Genomic DNA, 18652 nt, shown 5'->3' on the forward strand with positions numbered 1-18652 from the left:
TTACCACTGACATCTGTGGCTCATGTGCATATTGCTTCCTCTGAACACTGCTGTCTCTTTGATGAAAATAAACAAGCAATTTTTGGTCTTATTCTGTAATCTATGACAGCACTCTTCCAGTGAATAAATTAAACAAACAGAATAAATTACATAGTATCTGCAGGTGGATGATTTGTTTGTCCAAAAGTTGAGCTTGTTCATTCTCTACTGAAACAATAAGGTCGAAGACACAGTCCAACTCTTTACACTACTAGGAACAATTTAAACATTGCCCTAGTTTTATTTGAAGCTTATCTACTATTTTCTGAGTTCTGGCTCATTTACTGCAGTATTGCTTACTTCTCTCCAACTTATAATCATTGTGACAACTATCATAATCATTGTGACAACCACCTAGAGCTTTTAGAGTCAGGAGGTATATAAATTTAATAAATAAATAAAATTTAACAGACTATGTATTAAAATTATCATCTATTACACATTATGGATTACCTTGCATCATGTATGCCTTGGGATATGCCTTTATGAAAGGCAGTATATAAACTATAAACAATTTTGATTTTACCTTATACCATCACTTTGGATTGAATTGTTGGATTAAATTTATGTGTGTGCCAATAAGACACTCAGTCAAAATATGCACCTGAACAATATTCAGAATGTATAATTAAGAATCCCATAACAAAAGATTCTTAATAGAGTCTTTTAAGGGCACACCACAAGTTTATCAGAAAATATGCATTGTATGCATGTCACACACTTTCAAATTGATGCATTTATACATTCTACAGCTCGCAAAAATAAAAGCAATATTAAATGTATTGACATCCCATGCTGACCAAGTAAATTATAAATATCTGGCAAAAATACAGTACTAATAACATTCAGTGGAATGCTGAACTGCAAGCATATTTGAAAAATCATATAAACTAAACTGGAGCATATTAATTATCACTCTTCTAATTCTAATCTTATTGATCCAACATGTCTATATAGCAATGAAATGGATGTAGATACTTGGCTACACAATTGATCAGACACCAATCAGTTCTTTCAGTGGGACACAGAACTGAAGGGAGAAAAATCTTCATTCTTTCTAGAAGGACCCCAACCCATCCTTCCTTCTCTACAACTTCCTGCCAATCCAAATATTTGGATTTCAATGTTATTCAAACTGAACAATTATGTATCTGTATTGGTTTATTTCGGCCCAAGGCCAACATAAACTGAACAATTATGAAATGTATTCGAATACACAAAATAGTAACATTCAGAAGAACATTCTTACTAGTTCTCTATCTTTAACAAATCCCATAGATTTCCAAGCAGAAATTTATTTATTCTCAAACTCCCATTTAATCCTTCACCATCCAGGTCAGTGAAAAGTGGGCAAGGCCCCAATTCAAACTGTCTCAGTTTATATAACCTTTGTCCCCCTTCTGGAATTTTCGACCATAGACCAATTTCCCTTGTTCCCATAAGTTTCCTGAGAAAAGGTAAAGTTTATGTGATATCCACCAAGTCATTCTCCATTTTTCCCCAATCCCTAGATTAATTCTTATTTTCCTTGCTTAATTGGCAAACTTGTGTCATTCTGAAATACCCTTTCTTAATCATGTTAATCCCCTAATATGCCTTACAGGACTTCTGGTTTGACAACAGGAGAGACTACCTTTTTCTGGATCATATTTATTAGCATGTGCTGATATACAAAAATGATAGCAACCATCATGGAAAATCAGCTATGAAGTTGGTGGAATATTTATCACAGAGATAGCTATATACCCATATTCAACAAGAGAGCATATTTGAGGAGGAGAGCTGAACTTAATGATTGATTGTATTATTATACCACCTTTCTGCCTTGACAAAGGCAACCACAGCAGTTTACTGCTTTGTTCTTTCTATTAAAGAACAAAGAAATTACATAAGATTAAAAGCACTGTTGTCTCAGGATGTTGATCTTTTCAGGAGCTGAGGACAAGAGCTCGCTGGCCTGAGTAGCTCCTTTCTTGCTTTCCTCTCAGGGAATACTGATCTTTCCGTACTCCTAGGAAGCTGGGGGAGGGGCTGACCCAACCAGGATTGCCAACTACAGAAATAGAATAAATAACAACAACTAGGATCGGCCCGCTCTGCCTCATTTGGGAGAAAGGCCAGGCCGAGGGAAGAGCTCCTTCACTGCTGTCTCTATGAGACTCAGAGAGACAGTGGCAAAGGACCTCCTCCCTCGGCCCAGCCTTTCTTCCAAATGAGGCAGAGCAGGCTGATTTCAGGCCTCTGCACACATGCATGCATGCGCATTGCGTTGGCCAAAATCAGGACAGAAGTCAGGGGGGGACAGGGAGTCTTGGGGCTTGGCCCCAGATGACAAGGGCGTGCACTTACCAGCGGTTGTCCCGCTTTTTAACTTTCCCCCCTTTTTTTAACTTTTAAAGATGCTGCTGTGCAGCGGCAGCACAGCAGGGATGGATGACAGCAAGAGCTCTGCGCCCACCTGTCAAAGCATGACAGCAGGTGGGTCATGGCAGGCGGCTGAATGCACTAGAAGCAGGGAGTGGGCACTCAGAGTGGTGAAAGAGCTCCTCCCTCCCTTTGCCTAGCCTTCCAACCTCTGTTAATTTCTAATTTTTCCAGACTGTTTATTTAATTATTATTATTATTATTACATTTATATCCCGCTCTTCCTCCAAGGAGCCCAGAGCGGTGTACTACATACTTAAGTTTCTCCTCACAACAACCCTGTGAAGTAGGTTAGGCTGAGAGAGAAGTGACTGGCCCAGAGTCACCCAGCTAGTATCATGGCTGAATGGGGATTTGAACTTGAGTCTCTCCGGTCCTAGTCCAGCATTCTAACCACTACACCACGCTGGCTTAAAATTTCGTTCCTCGTCAGCTCTTTCTGACTCAGTTACATAAGGACTTAAGAACAGCCCTGCTGGATCAGGCTCAACACCCATCTAGACCAGCATGCTGTTTCACACAGTGGCCCACCAGATGCCTCCGAGAAGCCCACAGGCAGGGGTGAGGGCTTGGAGCCAGACTGTTTAAGGCTTTGAAGATTACCCTGTTCCTTGAATTGGGTCCAGAAGCAAATCATTAACTAGCGTGGATGGAATAAAATTCCACACAAGCCTGAATAAGAGTCTAACTATAACATTTTGTAACCAGGGTCTGCCCTGGTTTGCATTTGAATTGGAGACTACATAGGAATACTGTAAGATATTCCCTTTAGGGGATGGGGCCACTCTGAGAAGAGCACCTGCATGCTTGTATGCAGATGGCTCCAGGTTTCCTCCATGGCATCTCCAAGATAGGGATGAAAGAGACTCCTGCCTACAACCTTGGAGAAGCTCCTGCCAGTCTGTATAGACAATACTAGATGGACCAGTGGTCTGACTCAGTATGAAGCAGCCTGCTATGTTCCTAAATATATTCTGAGAATCAATTAAGGTGTATGATCAATTTTCAATCACTACACTGTACTGTAACGTAACACATCCAATCAGAAAATGCCCTATTATAAAAACTATTATTTTTAAACTGTACAGAAGCTAAAACTGTCTGTTATGAAATCAAGTCTCCAATGAATTCATTCCAGCAGCATGTTGCTTGAACTCCAGAAACCAGTAGTAAAATTTATGATTTTATAGGCTTATAAATTGATTTCAGCCATTATTACATTACACATAATTCACTGAAAGTGACAGTATACTTATTTAGTTAGATAGCTAATGTATCCCTGAAGAATAAAAGCTGTTTTAATATATCACTTTGCAGTAAAGCAGCTATAGAGCACATAAGAACATTTTGTCAACTTCAGGAAATAAGAAAACTATTAAGCATTATTTAAAGCTTCATAAAACACAAAGAAAATGTGCAACTGTCAATAAGGGTAGGCTTTAATCTTTTTCTTCAATATGTTTCCAATGTATTTCGCTTTAGCTGACCAAATGTGCATGCTCACCTAACCCAGTACTGTATATTAAAACTGTCAAGAGACCAAGATAATCAGTTAAGGAGGATAAAGGGTCCTTAACAGATCATCATCAGTAACACAAAAGAAATGTACCATCTGAAACCAGAAACTTCAGAAATTTGGAAATTGTACCATGTGAGCACTTAATAAATTTAGTCCAGAGCCAAAACACTTACACATATATGTATATTCCCACACAGAATACAACTCCAGTCAGATGTCACTAGTCAGATGTCAGTGAGAGCGGTTTGGGTGTGCTTTTTAAAAAGAGGTAACTGGGGAGGGGGCAGAACAAGGTGTTAAGGAACACCTTCTTTGTTATGAACCCTGCCTTCTATTGAGACCATCAAGGGAGGTTCATCTGAGGGTGCCGCCAACTCATCTAGTGGCGACTCAGGAGATGAGCCTTTTCTGTAGTTGCCTCAGGGCTGCGGAATACTCTAGAACTACTCCATCCCTGAGGGCTTTTGGGTAACAACTGAAGACCCATCTCTTCAGCCAAGCTTTTTTAGTTGACGTTTTAGCTGCTGTTTTTAGTTGAATTTTATTTATTGTTTTAACTTTATATTTTATATATGTTTTAAATGTGTTAAATTTTTTGATTTGTTTTGTTGTTGTAAACTGCCTAGAGACTTTGGTAGTGGGTGGTATATAAATGCTAAATAAATAAATAAATAAAATAAGTCTCCTCTTGTAAAGAAGGAGAGCTGGTCTTGTGGTAGCAAGCCTGAATTGTCCTCTATGCTGTTGGAAGTGAAGGACTTTGCTCTGTCTCATGTCTCAATGACAGAAGGGGACAGACTAGTGAGTCAGAGGGCTAGAGAGGTCAAGACATTGGTCATCCCTTCTCTACTGCTCTGACTTTACCCCTTTGGAATGTAGATTGCTAATCTAAGGGACTAACTTACTTACTTCCTGCCTGCCGCTTCCTTCCTTCCCTTTCCTTCCTTCTCCCTTGCAACATGCAAGCTCCTCTCTCCCTGCACCATGTGTGCAGAGATGCAGAATCCATCTGCATCCAGCTAGATAGATAGATTAGAGATCCGATCTCTCCACTTTACTATCTAGAATGGAGTTCACTAATAAATACTCCTATATTGATTTGAAACGATGAACTGGCTCCAAGTAATTTTACTCTTGGCATACACATATGCCTGGGCAGACTCCGCTGTGTTGTGCCTCTGTGCACTCTGGTATATTTGAAGGGTATCTCTTACCAGATCTCTTATCTCTTACCATTTCCAACATATGGTAAGCAGGGTCCACCCTGGTTTGCAATTGAATGGGATACTAAATGTGTGACCACTGTAAGATATTCCCCTTAGGCAATGGGGCCACTCTGGAAAGATCATGTACATGTTTGCATGCAAAAGGTTCCCAGTTCCCTCCCCGACATTTCCAAGATAGGACTGCGACGGATTCCTACCTGCAGCCCTCGAAAAACTGCTGCCAGTCTGTTTAGACCATACTCAGCTAGATGAACCAATGATCTGACTTGGTATATGGCAGCTTCCTATGTTCCTATGAAAACATAGGCATGTGTGAAAATGCTTCACTGTAGTCAGAAAGTGAGCAAGTGAGGCTAAGAATGTACCGCCATTGTTCCAGTAACTGGTACTGGTATGTTCCCACTGGAAAATATTGGGAAAGATCACTTAAAACTGCATATTTATCTGCATCCTATGATATACACGCTTTTACATTTCCAAGCCATCTCTCTACATTTTTAGCACAACTGCAATAGTATAAGACATTTCCCAGGTATAGATACATTTGCAGGATATATATGGCAGAATTAGGTACAAATTGGTGTAACAGGTCTTTGTCTGGGCAGTGTCTGGATAGGAGACCTATGAAGGCCACCTTTGCGAATGGAGCTGTAGCTCACTAGTATTGCATCTGCTTTGCATGCAGAAGGTCCCAGGATCAATCCCTGGCATCTTCAGGTAGGGCTGAAAAAGAATCTTGCCTAAAAAACTGAAGAAGCCGCTGCCAGTCATTGTAAACATTACTGAGATAGATGGACCCATGGTCTTCTGATTCAATATAAGGCAGCTTCCTATGTTCCTAATAGGAGAAGAGCTGTAACTCAGTACATTTGCTTTGCACACAGACCAGGCAGTGTAGACACTACTAAGCATCCTCTAAATGTTTTCACTTCATACTAGCTGCTGCAATGTAGAGACTTCAAATGCACTAGCCTAATAGCTAAACTGACACAATTGCAGGGCATGTCCAACATGTCAGTTGAAATACTTAGGGGTTTCTGCTTATTTTTTAAAAAACCAATCAATCAAAAGCAATCAATTGAGAAAATATTTTTCTGATGTACCGTTTATTGAAACATATTCTTAAGGCACTTACCTGTACATTGCCCTCCATTAGTTGGATCCCCATAATAGCCTGGCATACACGTTTCACATTGTTTTCCTGTGGTTAGGTTTTTGCACTGATCACAGACATTGCCATTAGCACAGGTACTATGTCCATTGCACTGGCAAGCTGTAATACAAAAGATATGACAACCATGTTTCAGTAATTAGAACATGATCAAAAGACAAAGAATCCAAAAGAATTATAACACACCATACAGAAGACTGCGACAGTAATGAATGTAAGGGTTATGCTAAATGAATAAAAACCAAGACCTAGGCCCCACCAACAGCACATGTACGAGGGGGATCCCACACTCAACTGCACTGGGCAGGCAGAAACAGTAGTTCTCGTTCTCCTTGCCATCACCCCACATTTTGAAGGAGAAGGCCTTTGACGATGACTCAGAGTATCCCCATTGCATTATTGCAAGCACTTGGGACAAATCCCATTAGCTGATGGGGAGGGCAGGACAAGGAGGAGGAGCTGCAAGAATCACATTTAGAGATTAATATATACCAAAATAAGAAAATGCATAGTCATTGTGCAACTTTAATGTATCCTTATATACATGCCTAATAAGAATGCACATCAATAGCATGCCAAGAAATGGAACACAGGCCAGGTTGGAACTAGGCAGTGGTCCCCATTGATTTAGAGAGGAGAAAACCACCAAGGTACTATCAACAAATCTGAGAAAGCTAAATCTGTCATTTTCACCAGACACTGGAAACACCATGTGTGGAGGTTTTGCCCTCCCTCAACTCTGTTCCTGATTACAGTCTGTTCCATTTGTTTTCCTAATTTCTATGGGATGAATGAAATAGGCTCCAATTGGACAGTACCTTGCCTCTCTCTCAAAAAAAGAAAAAAGGATCAGCACAGATTTCAACCCCATCTTGGTGTCTGAGTACACTCTTCACTTATTTTTCCCCATTTACTTACAGGTATATGGAAAATAGTGAAGTAATAATGCAGTGGGGGGTATTGTTCTAGTGAGAACAGTCTGCTCTCAACAGTAGGTGACCCCAGTTTCCACTGATAGGGATCCCCCTTGCTGAAAGGGAAATATGTTGGTCACAGAGTTTTCATCGATCAAACCACACTATATCATAAACGAGTGAACTAAGAGAGCTTTTGCCCCACAATTGAGTGCTTGGATAAGTGGTATTTTACTACAATGTATGCTTCATCTATTAAACAGATTATGCTTGAATGCTTGTACAATAATCTGAGGTTAATAAGATATTAGTCTCACCAGGTTAATAGGAGCAGATGTTGCATTCTTTTCTTCATCATAAAGCACTGATAAATTTTTTTGATTCTGTAATCATAGTTTCTCTTTTATTCAATTATCCCTTGTAATACTGATTAAATGAAGATTACTGTGTAATTTATTAAACTTGATAATGGTTACAAATTTGGGAATAGTTAACTTGTTGCTGCTCACTTTGATATTTACTTAGTCTCTGGTCCATTACAAATATAACAGTACTTAATTAAATTACACCAACGGAGACATTTAATAATTTAGAACCATATTATTTGGGCTGTGCTGAATGTTCATGAGCAAGCATTTGGCACACAAAAGAGGGATCTTTAGAAATGTTCCCTGAAAAGATAACAAATTCTTACCTTTTTGTATTTGTCTGCTGCTCCATTTGGCAGCTCTTTTTGTTACTTTGTTTTCGTTATATTGTTTTTGTTACATTGTTTTGTTTTAATCCGCTGCTTGTTGGTTGGTCAACCCCTACACAGGGGTTGACAACCCCTGGCACATGTACCAAGAGTGGTACATACGGTGATTCTGCAAGGCACTCAAGACATAAGCATGAGGGGGACGGCTCCGCCTCCTTTCTACATGCTTCCTCAGCTTCTCCCAATCGATGTATAGCCAGTTTGCTAGCTGGGAGGTTGTTTTTTCACTAGAAAGCAAACTCCCAAGCTAGCACACCGACACTGACTGCAAACTGGGTGGGAAAGGCTGAGGAAGCATGCAGGAAAGAGGCAGGAAAGAGGTGCCTGGACTGGACTTCGTTTTTTGTTTTCGTTTTTTATAGGCTGGAGTATTCTTTGACTTCTGTTTGGTGCCCAACCTACCAGGCTCTCTCTGTTTCCCTGGTAGTTCCCCCACCCCCGCTTAAAAAAATTATTTTGGGTGGCTGGGTGGGTGCCTGCCTGTGCCTAGTGCCCATCTGTCCTACCCCCAGCTGTTGTGTCCCGCTGTCTGCTTGACCCGAGTGCCTCTGAGAACAGCACCTGGCCAGACTCCTAACTGAAACCACCAGAAGGTAACCCGCCCCCCACCAGTAAGATTGGAGTTCTTTAAATAGAGTCCAGTTTGGGGAAGGCCTTAGGTGCGAGGACTGTAGGACGGGAGGATGGGTTAGGAGAAGAGGCCACAGTAATCCCTTCCTTTAGACTTACCCCATTGTTGCTTGCTCCTCTATAACCTACTCCTCCAATAAAGCTTGCCGCTTTGGAGGGGTAGTTTTTCTAGCTTCTATGTGTGCACTACATTGCCAAAGATAGCACTGTGTGTGGCACACACAGCATAAATAGACCACACCCAACCCCACAACCCTTTTTAAAATACCGGCCGTAAAGGCACTTTTTCTCCCCACCATCAGAATTAGGGCTTGAATTTTAAAAACCCCTACCTTGTCCAGGAAGGTGCAAGGCAGAAGCAGAGTGGCAGTGAGAGGGAGGGGTAATGCTGGTCATGGTATGTGAGGGCAAGAGGGGCCTACTCCCCGTTGAGTTATCCACACTTGTATGGCTGACATGCAGGTGAATTTTCTGGAAGGAAGGTGGTCCTGCAGCACAGTCGCTGGTGGCAGGAGCTAGAATTAGGGTGTGGGGGGGTCCTCCCCTGTCAGGGAAAAAGCTCTTCCTGTAAGAGTGGGGGGGGGTAGTTGTATTGCCTACTAGCACAGCCAGATCAGTTTCACCAGCCTCCCCAAATTCCCTTGGCAGTGTGACTCCCCCCGCCCCAGTCTGTGACTGAATAGGAGCAGGAGGAAGTCATTCTGTTGCCTGGACCAAGGATAGTGGTGGTGGTGGTGGCCCCCAGAACCCAGTACCCACCACTAAAACAGGACTGGACCAGCTCATATGGTAGCATGGTGTCGGACCACACTGAGCTCTGCCATGTTGACCCAATCCATGCTGTCCATCCTCTGCAGGGCACAGGTCAGCAGAGGGAAGGACCTTAAATGTCTTAGTATGTCAGGGATGCTGAAGCAGCTGCAATGGCATCACCCAGGGAGACCTGCTCCTGCTGGCAGCAGTAGGTCTGGTGTGCCCTCAATTAGCGGCGAGGCACCTGCTCCTGTACCCAGCAGGGTGAAGTCATTGGGCAAGCAGTCTGGTAGTGTAAAGCTCATCTCATCACCAGGGCCATTGCCGAGATGATCGCTTTGGACAATAAGCCATTCCAGTTGGTAGAGAATGCCACCTTACACCAGCTGCTCCTACTGCTTGTTCCCAACTATAAGTTCCCCTCGTGCATCACCAGCATGAGGGTGGTGCCCTCCCTGAACCAGGCCTGTGGAGAGGCATGTAGGGACTGCCATGCATGGCAGTGCCTGACACAAGCGTGCACTTCAATGCTGATCTGTGGATCAGCGGCAATGGGCTGCAAACTTCTTTCCTGTCTCTCACAGTGCACTGGTGGGTGCAGGAGAGTGAGAGGACAAGGGAGGGGCTGGTGGCATGGCCAGCCCCTCCCTTGCAGCCAAGCACAGGTGGGCTCGGCTGCATGTGCACGTGCTGGACATTAACTACATGACAGATGAGCTGTCAGTGGCCATGGATCACCAGGTGGGGAGGTGGCTGTCCAGGCAGCCAAACGTTCACCCACAACATTTAAGGGAGGATTTGGGGGACCCAAGGGGTGTGAGGGATTGGACTTCTGCCCAGAAGTCTGCTCCAATGGGCACCTCTATCTACAGTACACAGAGTCAGACTTCTCCCAGGTTACAGGCAGGAGTCTTTCCCTCAGCCCTATATCTGGGGATGCCAGAGAGGGAACCTGGGACCTTCTGTGCATGCACAAGCATGTAGATGCTCTTCCCAGAGCGGCCCCATCACCCAGGGGTAATATCTTAGAATGCTGCTCACATTTCTTCCTGCTCCTAACACCCTGTTCAGAAGCTGAGCTCAGAGCTGAGGTGCCAAGGCCATGATTGCTCTGTCCCTTTGTGTCAAGCAGGATGGGAGGAAGGAAGGTATGATTTTGTGTTTTTCTCAGCACTGGTTATAATATGCTGTGCTATTGATGCTAAAACTATCTGGTTTTGCTGGATCTCAGATTGACAAAGGCAGAACTTGGGTGCCTTCTTTCCTAGGGGTGTGGTTTGGCTTGTCCGTGAGATAGTGTTGTGGCAAGAAATTTGACAGAGGTAGCTCTATCTCCCTCTGTGGGTATAATATTGTTTGGTGATTGCACATCTGGCCTTGAGACTAATTTGTGCTTCACTCACTGCTCTGTTCTGTTCTGCAATCTCTTGCAAACACTGCAAGGTGTACTCAGTCAAAATGTGTCTGAAGTTGTTCTAGTTGAATTTCTGGCTATGCTTGCTACTGAGGGTGCTGGTGTGGCAGCTATTGCTATGCTAGGAACTTGGAAGTAACGTAAGGAATCATAATTGTGTGTGAGAGAGCAACTTGTGCCAATGAGGTTACTGCAGCACAGGTACTGTGGCTGATTCTGGGTCAGTGATTCTTTTTTGTCCTTTTTTGGACTGTGTTCTGTGTTGGGAGGGACACTCCCTTTTACTTTTGCTTTTGGGGTGTTTTTCAGGGCAGGGTTGCAAAATGCATTGGAAAATGTGTGTGTGCAACTTGTTCTGGCCATAGGGAACAAAGGAGAAATTCAAAACACCCCCATTGTTCCCCATGGATAGCTTCTAGGGACACCCACGTGGGTTGTGTGGTAGGGCATGATGGATGCCATCTACCACCTACCCCACACACAAAAATGGGCATATTACTATCCAGTCTGTTTCTGTTTACTTAATTTTTCAGAAACTGTTGGAAAATTAAATTTTAAACTAGAATCTGAAATCATGGTTTAGTGTTTTTATCCAGCACTTAAGCCTGGTGTATAGAAACAAACACTGCCTGATTTTTGAAACATTCTTATTCTTATTCCACACTGCTATCTTGAATCAGCAGAGCCTTTGAAGAACAAGAGAATTACAGGTTTTAGTCACAACTATTTGCCCACTGTGTCCAGCCACTCTTAAACCACAAAATGTTTGCAAGGGAAATCTATTTCTAATTCTCACATCTCTTCATATCAGAGATAACAACCTTTTTATTATTTATTTGATTATGATAAAGCGAAAGAGTTATCTTTTTATACTTTGTGAAAAGTTCAAGGGGTCTGCCATGTTGTGCCATATTCAACAACTTCACACAACACACATTCTGAAGCACCTGGTATGTGATTTGGTTGGCTTGCGGCAAGATCTGCTCTGTAAGAAGGGATGACAAAGGGCTAAAAGAGTGCTTGAGCAGGATGGCCAGGTGCATATCATCCCCCTCCTCCAGAGAAAGAAAGGGAGGTCCCATGTAGCCAAAAGAGAAAAAGAGGATACATTGTTGTATAAAATGTGCATGTGCAAATTTTATATCGGTAAGATGTGAACTGTGTGAATTTATACAAACAGAATTACAACTCAGCACTGCCTTCTTATGAAGAAAACCTGGCTCACCATTTCATTTTTGGTTCATTTTTATAATGCATGGCTCCATCAACATTAACTAACTGTTTTCTTTCTTTTGGCACTATTCACAGATTATGGACTGAGGACTCAACTAAGGGAAGGTTCTGACTGCAACACTATGCATACTAAACCAGGTTAAAATACACACACACACACACACACACACACTCACCAATTAATATATCCAATACAGATATCCTACAAGTTATCCAGTGGTGCCAAATATTTCATCTTCATAGAAGACTTAGAGTACAATCCTATGCACACTGACCTAGGATTAAGCCTAATTAAACCCAATGGGATTTACTTCTGAGTAAACATACATAGGAGTAAATATGCTCACTCTCTCATCCTGAAAACAACTTCTATTCCTATTAATGAAAGTAATCCCAATTGTAACCTCTTAAAATTCTCCTTAGTAGAAAGAATCAAGTTTCATGGATTGATAAAAAGCATTTGCTGCAGTAGCAGTAGTCCACTTTCATTCATTCATTCATTTAATAAACGGTCCCATCTAGAGGCTCTGGGCAGTGCACAACCAGTTTAAAAAACATAAAAACAAACTTCATTTAAAACACACTAAAAATGATATAAAAACAATTTTAACACAATTTAAAACTGATTAAAATACTTTAAAACAATTTTAAAAACCCTCAGAAGACCAGGCCAAAGAAGCAAGTCTTTAGGGCTTTCTTAAAGGCCAACAGCGAGCCTACACTGTGAACATCTGCCGGGAGTGCATTCCATAGGCCAGGAGCAGCTACAGAGAAGGCCCAGTTCTGAGGCGCCACCAGACATACCAGTGGTATCTGGAGACAGACCTCTCCAGATAACCTCAACGTACAATGGTGATCATGCAGAAGTAGGTACTCTCTATGGTAGCCCATACCCAAGCCATTCAGGGCTTTAAGTGTCTTTCATTTTAAAACTAATTTAAAAATTCAATCGTACTCCCTCCTGATCCCACACACATACACACCAACAAGCTGCCTCCTTACTTTTGCTTTTGTAGATTTAAGCAGCCAGCATAAGCTGCAAATTGTCTTCCTTGTAGAGTCCTTATCTCTTCGTCTCACTCCCTCTCTTTCCAACCCAATATATCCATGCTAGTGAGCTACAAACACCCTCTGCTGGAATCCTGCTGCTACAAAAGACCAATTCTTCATTTAAACAGATACTAGGGGCGTGCACAAACTATTCCATGTTGAACCGGTTCACATCAAACCGGGCCAGTTTGGCAGCTGGATCTCAAATCTAACCAGGGCTGGTTCAGTCTGTGATCGAACCAAGCCCAGTTTGATGTGAACTGGTTCAACATCGAAAGGGAGTAGGCTGGTGGCAGGGGAGCGAATGGGATGTACAGGGAGTGACGAGCTGGTAAGAACCTTAAACAACCTTTCTCACCACTCCCCGGATTCCCTCACCCCTTTACTTGTAAAGAGGAATAATCACCAGATTCCCCTTTAACAAGTATTGCTGCCTGAACCGCCGAACTAATTCAATTGAATGGACTGGTCCAGCTGGTCAGTTCAAAGGAATACAGTTCAATTCGAATTCTATTTGAATTTGAACCGAACCACAATTTTGGATTTGTGCACACCCCTAACAGATACACTGAATTCAATAGCCTTAGCAGCATTCCATACCGGAAGTGAGCTAATACCAGACCAGAACCCAGACAGCTATTCAAATAGTGGACTGTCTGGATCAAATGCGGACACTTTGTTTGTTTGTTTGTTTAACATATTTCTATACTGCCCAAAACTTATGTCTCTGGGCAGTTAGAATGTAGTTCTATGCACACTTACCCAGGATTAAGGTCAATTCTCATTAAAACAGATAATAGGGGTGTGCACAAACCATTGGATTTTGAACATTACCATTCTATGCTCAAGAGGAAAAAAATGTTGCAGAAGTTTTAGATAAGAACACTTTGAAAATATGCTAAGCTGCCCAGAGACACAAGTTTGGGCGAGGTATAAATTTAATAAATGAATTAATGAATAAATAAATAAATAATTGATACTGAACAATCAATTGAACCAGCATAATGTAGTGGTTAGAGTGTTAGACTAGGACCGGGAAGACACAAGTTCAAATTCTCATTTAGCCATGAAGCTTACTGGGTGACTCTGGGCCAGTCACATATCTCTCAGCCTAACTTGCCTCACAGGGTTGTTGTGAGGATAAACATAACCATGTACACTGCTCTGGGCACCTTGGAGGAAGAGCGGGATAGACATGTAAAAATAAATAAAATAAATAAAAATGATATGCAAAGCTGTCCTATTCCTAGAAGCCAGTCATCACTTCTAGGATTTTATTCTATCTATGTAAAAACTCAAACAGTAATAAGCAGGTCTTACCTGGGCACTGGATAAAAGACCATTCATAATTTTTCTCTTTGGGACAAAGATTGTTGTCAAGAACCATTTCAGCAGAATGAATGCCACTGAACTTCATTGGCCCCCTTGAAGACCCTTCCACGCAATGGCCTTTGCCTGTGTTACTGGGATCGTTGCACCATCCACATCCTGGATGTTCCAGACACTGTCCACAAGTCCTCAAGCCGGAGCAGTTTTGAGCTGCAATACACAGATTAGGATAATACATTAAACTCCATGGGAGAGGTCTTTAGCACAGCTGATGGCACAGTTCAATATAACTGATTTTTTGGTACCATATTCATCTTTGCTGAAGAAACACATGGATTACTACTGCTACAAACAAAAGAAAATATTGAAATTATAACATCTCAAGTTACATACATCAAAGGTCTATAACAAGGGATGCCATGTAATGCCATGTTATATTAAGAGAGGCCAGTGTGGTGTAGAAGTTAGAGTGTTGGACTAGGATTGGGGAAACCTGAGTTCAAATCCCCACTCAGCCAAGAAACTCACCGGATGACTCTGGGACAGTCATGCATCTCTCAACTTTACCTACCTCACACGGTTGTTGTGAGGATAAACATAACCATGTACACCACAAAAAGGCACCCCTCTATCAGATGCACTAACTGTATGAGACTATGGGGTCGTAGTCTCCATGAACCTTTCACCTCAGTTTGGCACCAATTGGTCATTAAGCCCCAGGCTGAGTTTGGCAGCGTGCCTACAGGTTCAAGTGTCAACAAACCGAAACAGGACGCATCTACACCTCCTCTAACAGAGGTAAAGCCATCTGAATAGACCTCTTGAAAGCAAATTGTTCTGGGAGCAGCAAATTGCCCCTGAGATAGCAGTTAGAATGCCTTGCAGGAGAAGCACAAATGCCTTGCAGGAGAAGCACAAATACGGCCATTTCTCACCCGATTAAAGTTGACAAATTGACTAACAAAGATACCATGAAACCTTCCTTCCAACACTGCTTTGTGCAAAGCATTACAGTGGGCTAAAGTCAGGGCCCAACAAAATTTAGAGATAGATAAGTGGAAAAGGTATTGCATTGTGTTTCTGGCTTGAATAATTCGAAATCTGGCTGCCCAGAAACACATCTGGCTGCCCAGAAACACATTTGCCGGAATGGCTCCTTGATCAATCTGGCGTTCCATGTCAAAAATTCTCTCTCGCAGCCTGGTCCTTGCAGTATCATACTTTAGGGATAGTATAGTGGCTGGAGAGAAGCCATAGTATGTTAATCTATTCTCCACATTCTTAATCCAACCAGAATGGTATGTGTCTTTAAGTACTAAAGATACCAGACCCTTGGAGCACAACATAAGTTTTAACCAGTAGTCAAAGATAGCTATCCAAGCCCTGGCCTCCAATTTCACCATCCCAGCTTCAAGTCACAAAACTGCTCTAGGCACACAGTCAAGAACTTGGAATATATGTTTCAAAAAATTTGATTGTACAGCTTCCAATTTATTAAAGCAAGGATAAATGCCCAGCTGTATACCGTTTAGAAGCTGTGGACATACTTTAGCTTTAAACAGTTTGATTGCTGCCGGGCTGAATTGGGCATATCTAGATCAATAATAAGATTGAATCAAAAAAGTGCTCTTTTTGGCAGTCTGTATAGTATAGTCTCTATGGGCTGTACAGGCGCCTGAAGCCTGGAAGATAAATCCAAGATACTTAAAGTGCTTAACCTGCTCTAGCCTACAACCGTTTAATGACCATAAAGAAATTTTTGGGCGCTTTGCAAATACCATGATTTTGGTCTTGTCACAATTGATTTCAAGAGAATTTGATTTACAGAAATCATCTAGCGAGTGTAGCGCTCATCTTAGGCCAACCTGAGTTTGCGAGGTGATCACTAAGTTATCTGCATACATAAGAGCTGTAAGGTGTTTATCTGCTAGTTTTGGTGAATGTTCTATTTTAGTTGTTCTAGTTTTGGTGATGTTCTATTTTACATAAATGAGGAACAAGAGAATTGATAAATATGTTAAATAACAGTGGCATCAATATGCATCCTTGTCTTACCCCTCTATGGGTTGGGATTTCTTTGGTAATATGGCCATATTTACTACAGTGGACTCTTATTCGGGAGTTATTATGTAGACTTATCAGCCACAACAGGCGGCGGTCTATTGTTGAATTCAAAAGCCTGATCCATAGTTTTACCCTAGGAATCATGTCAAAGGCTGCCTTAAAGTCCACAAAAGCTGCATATAGGGCTCCACCTGGGTTAGAGGTGTACTTTGCAACCAAATGATGTAAAATTAAAGTGGGATCTACTACAGATCAGCCAGGCTGGAAACCAAATTGCTCCTCATTAAGTATCCCATGGTCATCACACCAATCTAGTAGTTTGTTGAATAGGTGTCTAGCATATAACTTGCCTATAATATTAAGCAGGCTAGTAGGGCGATAGTTTGCTGGTAACTTACGATCCCCTTTCTTATAAATAGGGATAATTATCGCCACTCCCCAATCATTAGGAACCAAAGCAGTCCTATCTATAAATGTGAATAGGGAGGCCAGGATTGTTGTTCACCATTCCAAATTGTTATTAAGGACTTCCGCCGTAATATTGTCAGATCCAGGAGCCTTGCCTGGTTTTAATTGGGCAATTAAGGCACCTATTTCCTCACAGGTCACAGGGGGCCACTGGGGTAACTGACTGAAATCATCTGTCGGGGTATAATCAAATTATTAAGTCCGCAGGCTTGTTATAAAGCTGAGAAAAGTGTTCCTCCCATACAGACGAAGGAATCATATAATCCAGTCTCAGTGAACAACCATGGGAGTGAGAGGCAATCAAGCACCAGAATACCGAAGAATTTTTGGATTTAGCAGCAACTATCAATTGCTGCCAGTCAACCCGTATAGCTTCATGGTATCCCCCAGGAAGATTGGGTGTGCCCATGTGGTTCGGGAGAGATGGGAAGTACGGCCCAGGTTATTTTACACTGCCAGTTTTATAATGATGCTAGATTTGAGATAATTTGCCCTGAACTTGCCTTATACCCAGATTTGGATGATAATTTATGTTTATCTCATCTTTTAGCTGAACAGAACATACCCAGATTATGGAAGGTTGCCAAATTTTGTTACATTGTGAGTAGGATACGTTTGGAGGTTATGAATACTCCTTAGTTGGATATTTTACCATTGTTAATTATAATCTTATTCCTTTATTTTATTTATATTTGTTTTATTGACATTGTTATTTGTATTCTTTATGTTCTCTTTTCTGGTCAATGACTGTAATAAAATTGAAATGAACTGACTAACAAAGATAAGGGATGAGCCATTTATAAGTAAATAAAAGATGTGCTTCTTGCACCTGGGATATCATGGTCTTGAGATAACCCCATTCTCCTCATACATATGGACATTTACACAGCCTCTACCTTGCCTTTGTCTTAAAGGACGCACCTGCAGTGACTCATCCATCCCTACAATGTTTTGTAATGATCTCCCTGCCCCACAGGGTGGGATAGCTACCTGATTGAATCAGCAACTGCCTCAAGTTGCATTCTGCAGTATATTTACCCCCAAGAGAGCCACATGGAATTAGAAGCCATCAGACTCTTGGAGGTTGCTAGCCACACTCACACACAGGTGAGCTGTGGCTACTACACCCAGCTCTCACTTGTGAGAAGGCCCCTTGCCTAACCTTTGTGGACCAAATGCACACAGGAAGGATAGGTAATGCTAACATCTCCAGCCATCTATCCCTGAGCTTCATTGTCTCTTTCTCTCCCTCGCTCTCCAGGCACTTCCTAGTAAACACCTTTAATTATGCTCTCTCTTAGAAACACTAGCCAAATAGAATTTGATAACCAAACTCTTTTGCCTCCTGTATTTCCCCATTTTTACCCCAACGAAAGCCTTGAAACTTTTGTTATGTCTCCTCATCCTTTCCAATACACCAGACTTTCTTAAATTGATACCATGACAGAACTGTACTTCAACTCAAGCTGATTTCCCCACTTTAGCCAAAAAGCATAACCCAAGTGCCTAACCAATCGCTCCTGTGCAGTTCTTGTAACACAACCCAAGATGACATTTCTGCTCAAAAACTCCAAAGTAGCTTACAAAACAAAGTTCAAGCATAGATTCAGTGGTAGCAAATGAGAGTGGATTCATGGTTTGTCACTGAAAATCTCATATGC

The 18652-nt window shown here is 41.9% G+C and overlaps 1 protein-coding gene across 6 annotated transcripts in view; it reads right to left on the reverse strand.

Moving 5' to 3' along the window:
• ATRNL1 (attractin like 1) overlaps window positions 1-18652 on the reverse strand; it is a 1008890-nt gene that overhangs the window by 755261 nt on the left and 234977 nt on the right. For all 6 annotated transcript variants that reach the window (XM_053305805.1, XM_053305806.1, XM_053305802.1 and 3 more), the window contains exons 18-19: window positions 14451-14669; window positions 6344-6481 (exon numbers count right to left, since the gene is read on the reverse strand). In XM_053305805.1, coding sequence (XP_053161780.1) covers window positions 6344-6481; window positions 14451-14669 — 357 coding nt within the window. The remainder of the gene's footprint in view (window positions 1-6343; window positions 6482-14450; window positions 14670-18652) is intronic.

The sequence above is a fragment of the Hemicordylus capensis genome, chromosome 3, assembly GCF_027244095.1.
Source record: "Hemicordylus capensis ecotype Gifberg chromosome 3, rHemCap1.1.pri, whole genome shotgun sequence".
NCBI lineage: Eukaryota > Metazoa > Chordata > Lepidosauria > Squamata > Cordylidae > Hemicordylus > Hemicordylus capensis.